At 36.2% G+C, this 15,734-nt stretch overlaps 1 protein-coding gene across 1 annotated transcript in view; it reads right to left on the bottom strand.

Annotated features, from left to right (window-relative positions):
• Positions 1-15,734, bottom strand: part of ARIH1 (ariadne RBR E3 ubiquitin protein ligase 1) — a 111,157-nt gene that overhangs the window by 58,479 nt on the left and 36,944 nt on the right. Inside the window, 1 exon segment of the mRNA XM_077746075.1 lies at positions 9,913-9,980. Coding sequence (XP_077602201.1) covers positions 9,913-9,980 — 68 coding nt within the window.

A 15,734-nucleotide genomic window follows, 5' to 3' on the forward strand; every position in this document is an offset into this window, starting at 1 on the left:
ATATTTCCATATTCTCTTATTTCTTCCTATTTTATTAATTCTTTGATGTTCTTGATTTTGATTTTTAAAATTTATTGATTTTTTTTAATTTTTAAGATGTTCCAATATCATAGAGATTTCTCTATTGTATTTAGTGGATAGAATGGTCCAAATTACCAGAAGTTTCCCAGAGCCTTCTATTCTCTCTGTTACAGGTAAAACTCCCCCTGAACATCTCATCTCTTCCATCTATACTTTGCTTTCAATTAACCATCACCATCCTAAGTCAAGCCAACATTTCCCTTTTATTTAGATTATTAAAATAGTTTTCCAATGGGTCATCCTGCTGATGGATAATCAGCACATACTGTCACCAATTTTTTTCTACAGTAATGCCCTTATATCACATTTCTCCATAAAACAACCTTCAAAGATTTCCACTTAGTAGGAAAAAAGGCCAAATTCATGCCCAGGTTCCCACTCCACCTGCCCTCCCAAGTCCAATCAAATGACATCTCATCAATAAATCCTTTCCTGCCCGAACCAGAAATAACCTTTTATGTATTCCCTTAAAACTTTATCTCTAAGTACCTGAAGGGTAAAAAAATGGTGTATGATACATTGTTCTGTGATGTTCTTCATCACTAAACCTCTGTTTAATGTCTCCTACAAAACTGATGTTCAAAAACATTCCTGCAGTGTATGAAATAGTAAGATAAGTAGCAAGACTAAGATCAACACAGTAACTTCAGATGAAGTCACTAATGGAGAAAACTGCTCCAAGTTCATCCAGCTAGGAGGTAATGGAGCAGAGATCCCATGTACTTAACCACTACAGTATAATAAGATGGTACATTTGCTGCTTTCCATAGATGTTCCCCAATAACACCTAAACTGTTTAAATAGTAAAAACTCACTACAATATAGAAGCGTAATGAATTCCATGACAAAAGCCTGCTTTCTGACAAACCAAATTTATTCTCACATCCCAGAAGTTAACTGTGAAAACAACGTATCATTAGTGATGTAGCTAAGAAAGTTTCATACCATCAGAATAACATGCAAGTTCTAGTACCTATTCAGTGAATGGTGTTAATCCTTCAGAATGAAAACTGGAAAGTTATTTGCAACATAGTCTGCACTGAAATCAACCTTTAAGATTCTTTGATTACACTTGCCCATTAAAAGCAGTAAGTCAAAGATCACCTATATTTCTCACCTCATACATGTCAGTTAACTCATTAATACACACTTTCTAGAAGAGATACTGATTTTGTACTTGTTAGCAACTCTAGAGAAGCTTGACTTGGGGGTTCTGTCTCTAGCTCCTGACATTCTAAAATCTGATTTGTGTACTTGTCAAAATTTTCAGAAATAACATACATATTACAAAAAATAAAATCTACAATGGTTGGATTACAATATTTACTTAATACTGACTACAGATTAGAAGTTCTGTTATGCTAGCAATGAAAGATGAGTAAGATAGTTTTATGCCCAAACAACTCTAACAGAAGTGTTGAAATATTGGGGCACCTAGGTAGCTCCCAGTTGGGTAAGCCTCTGACTTGGCCCAGGTCATGATCTCATAGTTTGTGGGTTCAAGCCCCACGTCAGGCTCTGTGCGGACGGCTCAGAGACTGGAGCCTGCTTCAGATTCTGTGTCTCCCTCTCTCTCTAACTCTCCCTCCCTGAATTGATGTTCTGTCTCTCTCTGTCTCTCTCTCAAAAAAAAAAAAAAAAAAAAGTGTTGAAATATTAAATCAAATACATTTAAAAACGCAAAGGAAAAAGTGATTATCTTCTTGAGAAGAAAAGTCATCTTAGAAGTAAAGCTTAAAGAACAATTAGGAAAAAAGATAAAGAGAAAGAGAAAGGCATGCCGCATGGGCCAAAGACAGTACAATTCCAAAAGTGCTCCCTAGGGCTTTACAGCTAAAAACCTACATAGATATGCACAGAAGCCCCATGTCAGACAAAGGAAACAGATGCAAAGTTGGGTCAACACAAAAATGAATTTGGTGACACCTTGAAAGTTGTGTACTACTAAGGTGTAATATGAGAGTAGAAATAAAGATATAGATATAAAGAGATTATAACAGAAAGGCAAACAGAAGCTGGATTTTTAAATGTCTACTCAGGGGAAGCAGGTGGGGAAAATGGGTAAAATCTGTGAAAGGGATTAAGAGGTATAAACTTCCATTTATAAAACAAATAAATTATAGAGATGAGAAGTACAGCAACAGGGAATATAGTCAACAATAATGTAATAAATTATATGATGACATTATCATGGTTAGCACTGAATAATGTACACAATTAGTGAATCACTATGTTATAAACCTGAAACTAACATAATATTGTATTTCAACAGTAATAATAAAAAAATCTAAAACGAAAAAAAGTCTTGTCGTAAAAAGAAAAGGGAAAAAAATAACTCATTTTCCTAGTCTCTCCTGCTGAAGGATTCATGCCTAGCAGGAGTAGGCTGACCTATAGTCCATGAAAAGCATAGTGGCCAAAGATTCAATGAGGAATTCATTCTTTCAAAAGGGTAAGGATATATCCAGCTTTCAGAGGCTGAAAAGAGCAGAAATATTAACTGTGATACCACATGCCCAACATGATATGAACTGTGATGCCTGTGTCCAATGGCAACAGCACGTTCACTGAATCAGTTTGACGCTATGATTTGGGCACTTTTCCTGGATGCACAGCCTTCATGGAGGATTCGCAAACTTTAATGTTGTTTTCACTTGTGCTCTTCAAGTTTGTTTACAACCAAAACCCCTCAATGATAACAGGAAAAGACTCAAGATATGAAAGATGAAATAATGGAAGCAACTTCCCACAAAATTTATGATAAGATCAAAGCCAGACGGAAAGGTTAGCCTTCTAAAGAGGTAGAAGGGCAGGTATAGTTGTTGCTGCACTTCTGACTCTGATTTCCTCTGTTTTGCTTTATTTTATTTTATTTTTTATTTATTTCTAGGAGAGAGAGAGAGAGAGAGAGAGGGAGAGAGAGAGAGAGACAGCGTGAGCAGGGGAGGGTCAGAGAGAGAGGGAGTCACAGACTGAAACAGGCTCCAGGCTCTGAGCTGGCAGTCAGCACAGAGCCCGACGAGGGGCTCGAACCCGCGAACCGTGAGATCATGACCTAAGCGAAAGTCGGGACGCTTAACCGACCAAGCCACCCAGGCACCCCTCCTCTGTTTTGCTTTATCTGGAGGAATACAGGGAGAAATCTAGTGAAAAGAAAAAATTCTATTTATATAAGAGAAGAGAAATTAATCTACAGACTAAAAATGCAGAAGGCTGGGTAAGAAAGAAAATGGCAAAGGCCTGGAAAGCTGCTATGAGAGAGAAAAGACAACACCAAAAATGTAAATGGTCCCATCTCCATTAGCCCTCCTCACCTTTACCAAAATGTATTTTTAAAAGGAATAAATTGTTTGTTTTTAGGTTCAGGACAAATTTGTTTAAACCATGGACTAGACATCTTGGGGCAAACAAGAAGAATTATTGGCAAGAATCTATTTATACCTCTATGGCCCTTACTAGACCATAAGATCCTCCTCCAAGGCAAGGACTAGGGCTCCCTAATGAACAAACAAACAAACGAAAAATTGAATTGCTTGGTACATGGAAATGAGAAATGACAGCAAAAAGAGAGGACAGAATTAAAGTACTTCACAATTTCAACTAGGATAAGATTTTATCTTTAAGTATGTCAAAATGAATAGAAGTGATACTTAAATATATTCTGTGTTACTAACTGGGAAGTTAAGATTTTTTTTTTAGTGGTATATAACAAAATTATTGGCCATAGTGTCTAACTTTTCTTATGATTCTGGGGAACCTAAATTGTCACAAGATTGACATACAAGTCATCTTCATTTTTATGCTCAAGGACAGGAAGGTGCACAGTGTCACTGAACCTACCCTGCCTGACATTCTAGGTTTCTTTTCACTCTCCAAGGGTATTAAGGGAAACTGAAGGAGAAGGCATGGAAAGGGGCCTAGGCAATAGTGTTTTTTAAAGTTCTCAGGTGATTCTAATGTGCAACCACTTTAATAGTTTGCCAGTTGATTCTTTGGGGGTTTCATAGGTAGATGATGATACTGTATACAAAAATTTCTCTTCCTCTTTTTAAATAAAAGTTTTCACATAAATGAGTGTTGGGGCATCTGGAGGGCTCAGTCAGTTGAGCGTCATACTCCTGATTTCAGCTCAGGTCATCTCCTCATGGTTCATGGGTTTGAGCCCGCACTGGGCTCTGCACTGACCGTGTGGAACCTGCTTGGGATTCTCTATTCCCCCCTCTGCTTGCTGTCTGTCTCTCTCTCAAAATAAATAAGCTTAAAAAAAAATGAGTGCTTATTTTCTGAATAAGTTATCTTGTTATTATAATGTTTTTCCGTGGTTACTGAAGAAAATTCACAGCATACATTAAAGTATAAAGAAGAATCTAAAAATAACCCATAATCCTCCCATCCTCCAATCTTTATACCACTTATTTAATTTTCCATGTATTATTTTATTTATCAGAACTTCCAGTTCATTTAAATGCTGGAACAGCAGTAACCTTGCTTGGTTTTAATGGACATCCTTCCAATGTTTCAAAATTAAGGATAATTCTGCTATTGATGATTAGTTGATATTCTGTATTAAACTAAGAAATTATCTTCCTAGTTTGCTAGAAATTTTTTCTTTCTTTCCTTAATTTTAAGTAGGCCCCATAAGCAACATGGGGATTGAACTCATGACTCTGAAATGAAGAGTTGCATGCTCTACTGACTGAGCTAGTCAGGCGCCTCCAAAGATTGTTTTTTGTTTTTTGTTTTTTTTTCTAAATCATGGGTAAATGCACAATGTATTAAATGCATTCCTAACAGTTATTATAATTCCCTTTTGGTTTCTCTTCACTGTTTTTTTTTTTTTAATGTTTTATTTATTTCTAGGAGAGAGGGACAGCGTGAGCAGAGGAGGGTCAGAGAGAGAGGGAGTCACAGACTCTCAAACAGGCTCCAGGCTCTGAGCTGGCAGTCAGCACAGAGCCCGACGCGGGGCTCGAACCCACGAACCGCGAGATCATGACCTAAGCGAAAGTCGGATGCTCAACCGACTAAGCCACCCAGGTGCCCCTCTCTTCACTGTTTTAAATTAGTAAGTGCTATAGATGAGTTTTCTCCCCATTGGTGACCTGTTTTTGCATTCCTAGGAGAAATCCTACCAGACCATTAATTCTTCCAATTAAGTGTTATTTATGAATTCAACAGCTATGTTCATAATAAAGACGGTTTTCCTATGCTGTCTTTGTCAAATTCTGTAACAAGGGCTATTCTAATTTGGTTAACAAGAATTAATAATGGCCTATCTTTTTCTATGTTCTGAAATAATTTTCAACAGAAACTGGCAGTTTCTTGATGGTCTATTAGATAGAGCTTGACCATAAAATTCATGTAGTGTTTTTTGGAGAAGTAGAGGGATCTTTTAGTATATTTACTACATTCTTACATGGTTATTTTTCTACTTCTTGTGGGGCAATTTAAGTAATTTCCATTTCTAAGCTTTCAAATATATTGGTAAAAACAGCATACAGTATTCATTTATAATTCTGAAATATTTTTCCCAACTATAATTATGAATTATTCCCAATGCTTATTTGTACCCTTCTTCCCTAGTCCCCATCACATTTGCCAGTGGTTTACTTCCTAACCCTTTTCCAAACAGCTTTAACTTTTTAAGAGCAGTTTTAGCTCACAGCAAAACTGAGCAGAAAGTACAAAGCATTCCCTTATGCCCCTTACCCCCATACACGTACAATCTGAACCACTAAACATCTCACATCAGAGTGGCGCATCTGACAGAACCAATGTACCTACATTGACACGTCATTATCAAAGTCCATAGATTACATTAGGGCTCACTTTTGTGTTACACATCTTGTGGGTTTGGATAAATGTACAAGGACAAATATCCACCCTAACAATTTCATACAGAATAGTTTCATTACCCTAAAAATCCTTCTTGCTCCATATAGTCATCCTTCCCTTCCCCATCTCTTGGCAAGCACCAATCTTATGGTCTCCGCAGTTTTGCCTTTTCCAAAATGTCATATGATTGGAATCATACAGTATGTAGCCTTTTCAGACAGGCTTCTTGCACTTAAAGTTTCTCCATGTCTTTTCATGATTTCATGGCTCATTTCTTTCAAGCATTAAATAATATTCAATAGTTTAGATGTACACCACAGTTTATTCATCCACCCACCAACTGAAGGACATCTGATTGCTTCCAAGTTTTAGCAATTATGAATATTCATGTGCAGGTTTTTGTGTGGTGGCAAGTTTTCAACTCATTTGGGTAAATACAAAAAGTGTGACTGCTAGATCCCATGGTAAGAGTATGTTTAGTTTCGTAAGAAACTGCCAAACTGGAAGCAAAGCAGCTACGCCATTTTGCATCCCCACCAGCAACGAGAGTTCTTGTTGCTCTGCAACCTCATCAGTATTTGGTAGCATCAGTGCTTTGGATTTTAGCCATTCTAATAAGTATGTAGGGGTATCTCATTTTAATTTGCAATGCCCTAATGATATATGAGGTTGACTATCTCTTCATATTAGCTTATTTAGCAATCTGTATATCTTCCTTACTGCAGTGTCTATTTGGATTTTTGCCCATTTCAAACCTTTTTATTAATGAGTTTTAAGAGTTCTTTGTATATTTTGCTTAACAGTCTTTATCAGAGGTCTCTCACAAATATTTTCCTCAAGTCTGTGGTTTGCTTCTCATTCTCTCGTTATGTCCCTTTTAAAAAATCCATTTCAAAAAATATTTTTGTTTTTTTTATGTTGCTTTTATCTTAAATATCTATGCTACTCTCTTTTTGTGGTTTTCTAAGTTCCTGTTGCAAATGCTTAGTTTGTTTTCTACCTCTTTTTCTCTTATAAAGATACAAAGTGTATAAATCTCCCTGTATCTCTTCAGCCATATCCTATATTTGTACTCTCACAGTGTAGTTATAATCATTTTTGGATCATAAAAGTTATTTAAAATGTGAAAATAAAATGCGTATCAGTTGTTACTGGAATTCATTACAGACTAAATTTGACCAATTTGAAAATAATATACTCTGAAAGGTACCAAATACTAATACATATTTTAAATCGTGTAATAAACAGTCTAGGAAAAAAACACATTACTTTAAGAAGAGTTATATGCCAAGGGAGATAAGGGAAACGAAGGATCCACAAAACAAGAATAAAGTTAGTAAATAAGCTGGATACTGTTGAAATAAACCATTTAAGATAGCTAAACAGCAGAAAATGGGTACAAAAATCAAGTTAGTGAATTAAATTAAAAGTAAACCTGAGGAACATTACACACCAGAGTAGAAAGACAAATATGACAAGTACAGAAGAAACATTTTGAAAGAAGTTAAAAATCTCAAAAGGAGATCCAGAAATTTCAACACGTGACTCACAGGAATTCCAGAAAGCATCAAGAGAATACAAAAAAGGTAATACTGAAGAAATAATAGGTAGAAATTTCCCCAAATCAAAAAAATTAGCTCTCAGTCTTAAAGGTCCCAACTGGATATGCTTTCAAAAACCACCCCAAAATTTCAGAATATTAAAGATTCTCTTAGAGCCCTTAAAAATTTAGCACATGTGAAATGATTTAAATAACGAAAGATATATTCTGGAGAAAAAAGGGTAAATTTGGAGAAAATAGTAGGTAGGATGCAAGAAACTGTTCAGACACACAGACACACACACACACCAACAACAGTTAAATATATGATAGCAAAAATGCTTGTAAAGGTGGCCACTAGGAAAAACTGAAATGAAACGAGTAACTTTGAAATTATTTGGGGGGGGGAGAAAACCTGATCAAACCAATAAATTAAACAAATAAAAAACATAATAAAGCACATCTTACATGGGAGTAATTGTATCTAAAAGTGTGGCAGTGCTAATGTCAAATGTAGAGTTTAATGGGAAACTCATTAAATGAGAAAAAGAAACCACATACTCATTTTAAAACACTATTTAAAGATCTATAGGTACCAAATAACATACCTTTAGAATATATAAGAAACTGAAATTACAAAAAGAAACAAGTGCTCACACACACAGAAGTTCCCAAGAAGCTGCCTACTTTTTAATTCATACTCACATGTAAGTACAGTATTTAACTGAAAAATGCTCTCAGCAGCATCAACAGTGTTATAGGAGAAAATTCAAAAGGTCTTTGGAGAAATATGAAACTGTAAGTTTCATTCACTAGAAGATCAGATATAAATAATGAAAACTCCTTTTCCAAATAAAAGTGTCATAAAATAAGCCAGAAAATAAATGTTACCAAAGTTAAAAAAAATAGCACTGACTTCAAAAAAGGTGGTCAGACCCAGAGGGGACAGTGGGGGCAATCCGACTTAGGAGGCATTTTATTCTTCATGAACCCTGGAAAAGCTATATATTATGTGTTGAAGAACATAAGCAACTTTGGAGTCCAATAAACGTGAGATGCGGGACATCTGGGTGGCTCAGTCGGTTGAGTGTCCGACTTTGGCTCAGGTCATGATCTAACGGTTTGTGGGTTCGAGTCCCATGTCAGGCTCTGTGCTGACAGCTTGCTTAGAGCCTGGAACCTGCTTCAGATTCTGTCTCTCCTTCTCTCTCTGCCCCTCCCCCCTCACACTTTGTCTCTGTTTCTCAAAAATAAAGAAAATGTAAAAAAAAAACAAAAACAAAACAAAACCTGAGTTGGGAATGCTAACTCCTTGTGTTACAAAACTGTATTAAGCCCTAAGCCTTAATTTTTATATCAGTTAAGTGGAGATAATAGTTTCTAGCCCCTTAATAAAGTATAAGGAGGATTAAATGAAATAATGCCTGGTACAAAGGACTCAATAACTGATAACTATTACTTGTTACCATTAAATTGTAGTTGGGGTGCAAGATGTGAGAAACGGAGTAATGTTCCTGTTTATTATCTGTTTTGCAAAATTCTTTCAATTTTAAAATCAAATGGGAAATATTTTCTATTTATTTCTTATAATATTTGGGTTCTCAATTTCCAAAACTAGCTGTAACTTTGTATTAAAATTAGGATTGTTAATTTTAAACTGAAGAATATGGCTGATAGAATAAATAAAGGCTATCACCCTACTACCTTAACAAGTGTTAATTTCCAATCCAAGGAAGAAAAAAAGATTAAGAATGGCATTAAAACTGTCCTTCTCTAGTCTCTGTAATTTCTTCCCTTTTAGAACTAGAAACATTTTCAGAGAGAAAATATAAAAAATACTCAATGGAATATAATCTTGCCTAAAACCAGAGAACCAGTCCAAACAGCTATTTTGATGGTCAGGATACCCTGAACAACTTATTTGTTTTTATTGAAGAAATGTCATTAATATGCCTAACATAGATATAAAGTTTTATGAACAAGAAATTTTTAATTAATGGAAGATTTTATTCATATGTTTGAAGACTGTATCAAGCACATTTTAAAATATGTTTTATTTTCTTTTCTTACTTTTGTAGGCTCCATGTCCAACACGGGGGGGTTTGAACTCAGGAACCCAAGATCACGAGCCACAAGCTCTACTGAATGAGCCAGCCAGGCATCCCAAAAGAGCTTTTTTAAAACTCACTTATAGTTCTCAGTACTCAAGAGGATGTAATTTAGAAGACACTGAATGAGAGCCCCCTCACCTCCAAAATAAAAGAAGGAACAATAAACACTAAGTTTATTGTAAAATTCACACAAGGAATACAAGAAATTAAAAGCACATCCTATTTGCACATTGTTTTTTTCATATCCTGGTATATACATCAATTCCTTATTTGCTTCTTGTAAATTCAGTTCGACAGGCTTTCTGTGTTACTTGTAAGCACAAAGCTGACAGTATAGTTCCTTACCTTTCCATTAGCTTCTCTTTATCCCAATTGAAGTGGCTAAGGAGTATTCTGGTGATAGTTGCTGGATTCTAAAGAAGGGGGGAAAAAAAGTTATTTTAAGGTAATAGTACTTTAGTGAATTTTTAGGTTGAATTTAAATTTCATCCCACCCAAATTTCCTTTCCTAAGATATTTCTTTATTCTAGAAAATGTAAAATTTACTTGTAAGATCAAAGCAATTTAAAAATAGTTTGCTATTAAATTTGTCAGGTTTCTATGGGATTCTAAAGCAGAATTCAAAATAAGCCAAAAAAAATTGAGAACTTACTGTATTAAATCAAGCACTAATTAAAATTAACTGATTTTTGCAATTAAGATTTAGCAGACTTTCACACTGTTAATCAACAAAATTTCTATTCAATAAAATTTCTAACACCTTATGTTCCTGAATAGTTCAAATGAGTCCAAGCCATTTATAAGTCAAAAAGTCCTTCAAAGATATTTAATGAAAAAGACAAACATGTGCAGTGTAATAATTTAGAGAATATAATCTGAAGATGCTGCTTCCTTTCTAAAATAAAGGGCTAACACAATGAAATAAACCCAAAACTGACTGTCCTATTGTTTAATGCTGTCATTTATTTTTATTAACATGTATTTCCATTTCCCATGAAACTACTCAGGTTCCTATTTCAGTACAGAATTTTAACTTAAAACTCTAGTTATAATGTCAGACGTGTAACTCAAACCTGAATCTGTTTGTTTATAGGTCATGTACAATTTTATTACATCAAATAACATTTCAAAAAGGATCGCTGTATAAAACTACTTTTGTGTCGCCACAGACCAGAGTTTTAATTAATAACTTACTTAATTAAAAAGTAATTTTGTATAAAAATAATGTCATGAAAGAAATCTCTATCACTTATTCTCAACAATACCATTTGTCACAGAGAAATTCACATATATTCAATACCCTCCAAAAAAGTCAAAGATGCAGATACGGTAACTCATTCACCCACTCTAAGCACATTTTGCTAATCCATTTTGGTAACCCTTGCTTCTTGAGCCCAAACTCCTCCAGAAACCTCCTTTAACACAACATTCGACAGACTCCACCGCTTTACAAGAGTTAATATGTGGGGGGAGAAAAAGAAAAAAGATAAAACCTATTAACTAATCCTATTTTATGTTCATTTGTACAGAATATACAGACACTGTTTGTGTCCAGCTCTTTCTCAGAAATGTGATTCAACAATTTATTAACTATCCCCCATCTGCCCCCCGCCCCAACACAACCCAACTCTGTTTGGAAACAGGTTTTCACAACAGGATTTGCCTACAATTTAAAAAGTTACTAATTTAGGTTTAGACATATGTAAAATAAAAGCAGTAATCCTATCAATTGGGAGAATTAAGTAGTGCCCATGAGAACTGTGTGACTGTAATTTTGTGGCACCCAATATGCTGTATTTTCTGCCACTAGACACAACGCTCAGGACAAAGTGTTTCAGGAGTTGTTGAGTTTCAGCTTGTAAACAGAAAAAAGGGAGACAGGGCAAATGCCCTCTCTGACTTGATGTTGCAATAGCGTCTTTTCTGTGCTTGAGTTCCAGTATCAAAAACTTATCCAGAGGTTCCCAACCTGTTACTGATTCATCCAAAATTACTGTGGAAAGTTCTGTGAAAACACAGATCCCGAGGTTCCACCTCCATAGTTTGGAGCAGGAGGACATCACCAAATGTGCTCATGACCCAAGGAATTCAGAAAACCGGGCCAGCAGTTCCCCAGGGTGAAGAAAACAAGGTACTTTTCTATTTTTTCTTTTAGCTCATCCTTCAAAAATCCCTGTGTAGGTGCATATGTGTTTGTTTAATAATGTGTATACTGTATGTGTGTGTGTGTGTGTGTGTGTATATATATATATTTTTTTTTTTTTACAAATAGTTTATTGTCAAGTTGGTTTCCATATAACACCCAGTGCTCATCCCCACAAGTGCCCTCCTCCATGCCCATCACCCTCCTTCCCCTCCCCCCACACCCATCAGTTCTCAGTTTGTTCTCAGCATTCAAGAGTCTCTCATGGTTTGCCTCTCTGCCTCTCCCCCACTTTTCCCCCCTTCTTCTCCCCCACGGTCCACCGTTAAGTTCCTCCTAATCCTCCTATAGGTGCAAACATATGGTATTTGTCCTCTGCCTGACTTATTTCGCTCAGCATATGTGTATACTATATTAAAGGTACACACTCAAAAGTTTTTCCCAATAGGATAGACGGAAAAAATTCATCTAAACCACAGAGGTGTGAGAACGCCAAAATACCTGTATTCTGCAAAGATCTATGCTATAGATAGGACAGGAAATATTTCTCAATATTATCTAAATAATTACATTTGGTTCACTCTTTCAGGGTAGCTGGCTCAGATCATTTATGTGCACTGCATATAGGGAAAGATAATGGGGGAGTAACATATAATGTGAATCTGCTGTATGTGAGACCCCATATAAGGTACTTTATATACCTCATTTAATTCTCAAAGCTCTCTCTAAGGTAAATATACTTACCTACCATTTTAAATATGAGAAAATGATGATTAGACTCTTTGGAGATTATAAAATTTACCCAACATTATCCAGTTAATTAAGTGGAATAGTTGTGACTTCAAGCCCAAGACAATCTGAATCTAATATTCTTTCACTTATTACATGTAAGTAAACCTAAAGAATATAAAGATATCATGTAACTACTAGTCATATGTCTAACTATCCTTTACATCCTCCACCAAAGAGTAATCAGGACAGGATGAGGAGGGAATGGGAGAAAGTTAAGAGACACAAGAAGGCTTTGTGAGGGATCGAAAATGTTCTATTTTTTTTTTAATGTGATGGTTGGTGATACAAGGGAAAACAGTTCTCAAAACAAAATACGGGTATATTTGGGGCACCTGGGTGATTCACTTGGTTAAGCATCTGACTTCAGCTCAGGTCATATCTCATGGCTCCTGAGTTCGAGCCCCACATCAGGCTCTGCGCTAATAGCTCGGAGCCTGGAGCCTGCTTCAGATTCTTGTGTCTCCCTCCTTCTCTGTCCCTCCCCTGCTCATGCTGTGTCTCTCTCTGTCTCAAAAATAAACATTTTTAAAAAATTTAATGGATATATTTAGTCATATAGTTATACATCAGTAATGTGAATTTATTTAAAAACAAAACAGTCTGACTTCTGGTCCTGACCAAGATGGAGTAATAAGCTCACTGTAGCATCTCTCTCCTCCCCCACCGCCCCCACTGATTACAACTAAAAACTGGACAGAATACTCTTAAAATTAAGTAACGGCAAGCAGATTGGAAAGGAAAATGAAGAACAAATAAGGAAGTGGTGAATATACTGTTTGTTTTTTAACATGTACTTCCTGGCTTTGACTCATGGGTGGGCCAAAAACTGTGTAGCAGGAATGAGCACCTAACCCTAAGAGGAGTGCATCATTTTCCTTAGAGGATTATGGCAAAAGGCTACCAACAATTTAGGGAGAATACTTTTTTTTTCCTTTTTCTCTTGTTTCTCTAAGTCCTGCCCTGAGGCCAGCCCATGGCAACCAAGAGACTACACTGCTCCAGCACGACAAGAGAAAATCCATTGCTCAAAACAGAGAAGAATCAGGAAGAGAGCTCCTGCTGTCAAAAAAAAAAAAGAGGGGGAGGAGAATGGAAATCCCTATTTTTTTCTTTTTTCTCTTGCCACTTCACCTCAAGGCACAGGTAAGAAACTAAAACCTAGAGAACTCCAAGCTTCAGGCTAGAGAAATGAAGGGCCTCCGGGAGTCAGATGTAGGGGAAATCACTGAGAAGAGAGAAACACGGAGAAGTAAACCTTAAACCTGTATATGTACATATGGTATACATAACTGCCCTACTCCTAGGTCAACCTAAGTGGGAAGGGAAAAGAAACTCAACACTGCAAGGGCTTTGAAAACTGAACAGATAATGTAAACACTGCCTATATAAACTGAGAAAGAATATGGAGTCATAACCCACTGGACTGACCTCTTTACTGAAACAAAAAATCCTCACCTCTCTAAAGGATTTTAACAGGATGCAGAATCTCACAGCATAATATTCAAAATATCCAGGACAGAATCCAAAAATTAACAGACACAGCAAGAACAACAAAACTGTGACCAATTCTCAAGGGAGAAGATAATAGATGCCAACCCCCAAGATGACCCAAATATTTGAAATGCCAAAGCCTTTAAATGTTTTTTGTTTATTTATTTATTGTTTAAAGTACAATGAGTGTTGGGGCACCTAAGTGGCTTGGTAGGTAAAGTGTTTGCTTCCTGTGCTTGGCTCAGATCTTGATCTCAGGGCCTTGTTGAATTCAAGGCCCCTGTTGGGCTCTGCACCGGGTGTGAAGCCTACTTAAAAAGGGGGGCAGCAAGCGGGGAAGAATAGGGCCCCTGAGCACAAAGCCTGCTTGGGATTCTCTCTCTCTCCCTCTGCCCTTCCCCCACTCTCTCAAAACAAATACACATTTAAAAAAGAAAATACAAATGTTAAAGTGTTTAACAATGCAGAATAGAAGGAACACAGACATGAAATTATTCAGTGCCAGGAACTTTATATACATTATTTGATTTAATCATCACTTTATATACTTTATATAAGGTAAGGATTATTTACATTTTAAAGATGAGGTTAGAGAGGTTAAGTGACTTCACCCAAGATGAAACAGATTAATAGGATCTGAATATTAGAAAAATTCACAAAAATTTATGCTTGTAGCACCACCCTTAAAAGAATGCTTTGAGCTGGGGCCTAATCAAACGAGAGAAACCAAAATTTTTGATTAGGTGTACAGAACGTCAATTCAAGTTCTTGGTTGAAATAATTCTTCATCCTATTCTTAGTGGTATTCCTCATTTTTTTAAAGATATAAACAAACCAAGAAAAGATCTAACACAGTCTGAAATCTCATATATTCACTAGCTGTAAACTCTAAAACAATGGTCCCTCATTTGGGCTATATATTAAAATCTCCCTAGGAACTCTAAAAATATCAATACTTAAACTTTGCCAGAGCAATTCTGATTCAATTATCTGGAGTGAGACATAGGTATGTGAACTTCTTACCTCAAGTTTTTACCTAAAATCACCCAGATGATAGTAATATGCAGCCAGAATTAGGTACTACTGCTCTAAATAGTTTGCAACTATGGGAGCTCTGAAAGAGTATACATTTAGAACTGTAATATGAATATAACAGTGTAATACTGTAGTAATTTGAAGAAAATTACACTCTAAGGTTATAGCAAGTGTTTGCTTTGAAAGTATCTACAAAGTTATGCTTTTGCATTTTTTTTTTAAAGTTTATTTCCTGAGAGAGAGAGAAAGAGAGAGAGAGAGAGAGAGCGCATGCATAATCAGGGGAGAGGCAGACAGAGAAAGGGCAAGAAAGAATCTCAAGTAGACTGTACTCTCAGTGCAGAGCCTGACTCAGGGCTCAATCTCAGAGATCTGTGAGATCATGATCTGAGCCAAAATCAAGAGTGTGACGCTTAAGAGACTGAGCCACCCAGGCACCCCCTGCTTTTGCTCTGAAAAGCAAATCTGAACACTTGAACTGTCCCAGATGAGGCCTTAAAATCAAATCACTATCATCCTCCATTCTTTGATCAAATGGTTCTCAACTTTGGTAGCATTTTAGAATCATCTGAGGAACCTCCAAACACCTGTGTTTGGGCCATACCCCACACCAAATACATCAGCAGACGAGGGTAAGGGAAGAACCTGAGCATTACCATTTTTTGAAAGCTCACTGGCAATTCCAGTACACAGCCAAGGTGAAGAA

Source organism: Crocuta crocuta, unplaced genomic scaffold (assembly GCF_008692635.1).
Source record: "Crocuta crocuta isolate KB4526 unplaced genomic scaffold, BGI_CrCroc_1.0 scaffold130, whole genome shotgun sequence".
In the NCBI taxonomy this organism is placed as follows: Eukaryota; Metazoa; Chordata; class Mammalia; order Carnivora; family Hyaenidae; genus Crocuta; species Crocuta crocuta.